The 4,488-nt window shown below is 31.8% G+C and overlaps 1 protein-coding gene across 1 annotated transcript; it reads right to left on the bottom strand.

Annotated features, from left to right (window-relative positions):
* Nucleotides 1–1,635: 1,635 nt before the first annotated feature.
* LOC131862585 (nuclear transport factor 2-like) lies at nt 1,636–3,588 on the bottom strand. Its single transcript, XM_059215067.1, has 9 exons — nt 3,547–3,588; nt 3,306–3,443; nt 2,812–3,100; nt 2,570–2,730; nt 2,322–2,463; nt 2,111–2,232; nt 1,972–2,037; nt 1,816–1,882; nt 1,636–1,706 (listed from the first exon to the last, which is right to left on the bottom strand). Exons 1-9 carry the CDS (start codon nt 3,586–3,588, stop codon nt 1,636–1,638), a joined length of 1,098 nt encoding a protein of 365 aa, XP_059071050.1.
* Between the last annotated feature and the right edge of the window lie 900 nt (nt 3,589–4,488).

The following is a 4,488-nucleotide window of genomic DNA, read 5'->3' as shown; positions in this document are numbered from 1 at the left end:
ATTATTTAAAAAAATCATAACATGGTAGGTAAGTATTTCATCAATAAAATGGTATATAATCATTTCACCATATGAAATCATTTCTTTTAAAAAAAAAAATTGCGCGAAACAAAGTTTAAATAAAAACAATTTAAAAAAAATATAAATTTATATAATTAAAAAAATTAATTTATTTTGTGTTATAATTTATATAAAACAAATTTATACATATATTATCTAACTACAATTTTCTAATAATTATACATTTGACATATTTCTAACATTCACTGTATACAGATACTTCTTCTATACATTTCAAGCTCTAAAAATATACAAGTTATAAATTTAACTATTATAATAGATTTATTTTATAAAATTTTATTGAAATTTTTTCCCGTATCATTATATTTGGCCCTAAAGTTTAGCCCACTTCTATAATATTGATCTACTTTAGCTTAATTAATACAATTATTGATAATATCACACATAATCTATAGTACTTTTGTGGTTCTCTATTTTACCACCTTCTTGTGAGTGATCACCTTAATAAATTTTACAAAAAGACCTAATCTAGAATCTATAATACAACATAATTCACATAATTCCCTTCCTTACGATTATAATCCTATTATTCAACTTAGCAAACATGATCTTGCGTGTTTAGTGTTTTTTTTTCTAATCCTAGGAATCTATCATTTCATTTGTATACAAAGGTCTATTTCCATGCTTATAGTATCATACCAAGTTTCAATTTTTTGTTATTTACATACACCACAATAAACTTCCTTTAGGATCCTTTTCTAATTTTTAATCTCAACAAATGACCAATTTTATTCCTTGTATTATAAGAAACTCTTAAAGTTTTATTTATTCAAGTAAACATTCATTAACAGATTTTAGTATATGATTCGAATATTTTCTCATCTAATATATCTTATGAAAGTTGGTAGTCATGATATGGTCCATTCAATTCTCTATTTTTCACATTTGACCCATCTAATATCACCAATAAAATATCCTTAAAACCTTTAATATCTTTGAATAAGATATAAAACATAGAATATTATGAAAATAGAATAATATAAAAGGTAAAACAAGGTGTGGAGGAGAGAATCTAATGGAACTCTTTAACAAACTATACAGAGTTCTAATTACATATGATGTAGATTATACCTTTTATAATATTCATGACATATGATGTAGATTATACATTTGACATATTTCAAACCTTCATTGTATAAGATATAACAAAATTTTATATATAGATAACAAAAATAGAACTCTTTAACAAACCATACAGAGTTCTAATTACATTTACATTGATGATTCTTCGAAATTTCAAATCACCATCAGAAGCGATTGGTTTTCGAGACCCAGTAAAACCAGCTTCGGAGCCAGCACCTTGCTCAGGATCCCTTCCAGTTGCAGCGTGGTTCCAAATTCATGACCAGCTGCAGAGTTTCCATCCGCCCTTGCGGGGTCTCTATCTCAATCTGGGCAAGGTGACTCTATTATTGTCTATGCTCTCCCATGCCTATGCCTTTGCCTTTGTTCATACTGGTTATGCCTCTACGGGGTAAACTGCTTTAGATTAGACCAAGTATGAATAAAAAACATGTACTTCTTCTGTACATTTGAAGCTCTCGGAAATACAAGTTAGAAATTTCTTGCATAGCCATTGCGTCCTTGACGATCGCCTCCTCTCTTTACGCCATTTGGAATATTGTCTTTCCATGGTAGAAATCAATCAGTAGGAGCAGAGAAAAACAATTATATTTGAAGACTATATTACATTATATGAATAGATAATAACTTAATTAAGGCTTTGCGAAATACCTCTGAAACCAGCCAACCTTTTCTTTTCAACATATACGCGACGCCCAGAGATGACAATAGGAGATGCCTGCTTACAAAATATAAATACAAGTTTTATGAAAATAAAGATAAATACAATATCTAATAACACTAAATAATTCGATACAAATTAAGTACCTTTACAGCACTCTCCACAGAAGTTGATGATTGGAACTCAATGAAACCATAGCAAAAGTTTTTTTCCTGCATTACAGTATTTAAACATTACAGAAGGAAAAGAGCAGAAAACAAGCGAGATTTGTTTTCAAAAACATACCTTGTTGGCTCTGATTTGAATTCCACCAGGCTTTATAGAACCATATTTTTTAAACTCTTCTTCAAGCAAAGTAATTGTAGAATTCCATGGCAAATTTCTTAAATGGATTGAGTTCTCATTGACTGTAAGTTATATGGGATTTCAAGGTTAGTGAGAAATTAAGAACCTGAAAGATACAATTAAAAAATGGTGAAGGGAAGATTATGGTAACCTGGGGCTTTTCCAGAATTAGAGTTCAAGGATTGTGATGTTGTATGTACTTGTGATGGTACATTTGCTTTCAGTCCGGTATTTATTGGAAATTTCACCACAACGGTTGGCCTTTGAATAGGATGTGGGTTCTCTTTCAAAAGCTGAACATTCAAAGAAAAAAATATCAGTAACATCATATTCTACAAACGCTCAATGTATGAAAGGGCTTTGAAGTGCTCGACGTGCATTCAAAATGTTTATACTTACGACTGCTAGAAAACTCATTTTTGTTGTTTCTTCTGGTGGTGAAATAGTTTTCTCAATATCCTTAAGCTGTTGTTCATTCTCAACAGTTTCAGTAGCATGTTTATTTTCCAATTTCGAAGGTTGTGATTCAAATCTTTGAATTTCTTTTGCAGGAACTATCTCTGCTAAGACACAGAAAGGCTGCGATTAAAGAAGATTCTACATCGAAAAATACTGAAAGATAGAAGAAGAGACCATTTTACCTTCCTGCAAAGGCTCATCACAAACAGCATTAGCCGACATATAAGTTTTGTCTTCTGAATACTGGGATTCTTCCAAATACCGAAATGCATCGTTTAGAACAAAATAGCCTCTCTCCTGTGGTGCTAAAAAGAAAGACTGGGCAAATTTTCTTTCGACATTCTCGTGCCCTAATATGATCCCAGTTACCAATATGATATAAGATTCATTATAAGCTTCTTGTGAATCCACAGTTCCTATTTTAACCGCATTTCCCTCATTGAGCGAAGACACTATATTGTTTTTAATAGCCTGTTGGTAACAACCATTCAAAACAAGAACAACATTATGTCTGCAAATTTGATTGAATAAAGAAATGTAAACTTAAACCATGCATAAAAATTAAACTTCGAAGGTATCTTGTAGTTGCATGCCATATGGTAATATTGTATTTCAAAAATGAATTTGTATGATTTGAAACTGTTTTACACTGAATCTAGTGCAATATTTGACTTACTTCTAGGGTTGTTACATGCAACAATTGACCATTGGGTTCAGGGCGGGTGATAGTGCTGCAATCTTTGTAGAACTCGTATAGCTTATCTGGACAGTTGTTTAGAACACAGTAATACTGGTTCACAAATTCGTTTGCAACCTACCAAACCAAAAGTGTTAATGAAATAAACTCCAAGCCCAACGCAAATGATCCAAACCCAAAACCACTTTATAAGAATAACAAGATGGTATAGTATTCATACCTCAGAGGCAGGAAATTCTCTTTGTAACTGCTGGGATTCCATCCTTCTGCATTGGAAATGATAATCAGTTGCATGTTAAAGTGTGTTGAATCTGCTAACTATCCCAATCACAAGTCTAGGAAAAATTGCAAAAGAGAAAATAAAGAGAATATGTAGAACATAATTCCTGTTGCAGACCTTGTATGGATTTTAACTGTAAAGAGTTGCTTTTCAGTGAATGTGAATACTTTCCACACCTTTTAAAACCTCTCAACTGATTTAGTGGACTGAATTGAAATTTCGAAACAGCCTAAATATTTTTCTCACAAGCGCAGATAAAAGGAGGCATAACAGCAGAGTACGAGTTAGTTTGCTTTTCTTTTCTTTTTCCAAATATATTTTTAAGGCATAACAGGCGTGTCTTTTGACTAAGAGAATCGAAACTATTGAATTTTGGGATGATAACGTTTGTATGGCCATAATTACCTATTGCTATACAAGTCTAGTCTAATACAACAAGACGCACACATAAGTAAAAATGACGTTAGATTAACTAATTTAGAGTGAGGATTGAAATATTAAATGTTAAGAGAGTAATTGCAAAGAAAAGTATATGTAGTTCTATGGAAGATGTGTGGAAATATGTTTGATGTGACATTGATTCTAAAGATCTGATGAAGGAAAATATGTAACTTAAATTTGTTCATTATATCACATTTGTTCTAGGGTATTTTCATAGGGAAGAGCACCAGTAGTCGTTATAGCTAACTTCGTGCACCCACAGATCCTAAAGGGTACGTCGTATTTTGGTTTTTTTTAGTCATCTTCGTATGCAACTTAACTGCTTATAGCTATTGATCTGGCTTCTGGGTAGTAACGATGCATGCTCTAGAATCAGTTATGCGCACAAAGGTAAAAAAGTACACATTTCAAAGTGTCGCCTGATACCTAACTAAACATGTT

The sequence above is a fragment of the Cryptomeria japonica genome, unplaced genomic scaffold, assembly GCF_030272615.1.
Source record: "Cryptomeria japonica unplaced genomic scaffold, Sugi_1.0 HiC_scaffold_48, whole genome shotgun sequence".
NCBI classification, from domain to species: Eukaryota; Viridiplantae; Streptophyta; class Pinopsida; order Cupressales; family Cupressaceae; genus Cryptomeria; species Cryptomeria japonica.
This window is presented reverse-complemented; position numbering and strand designations above follow the sequence as displayed.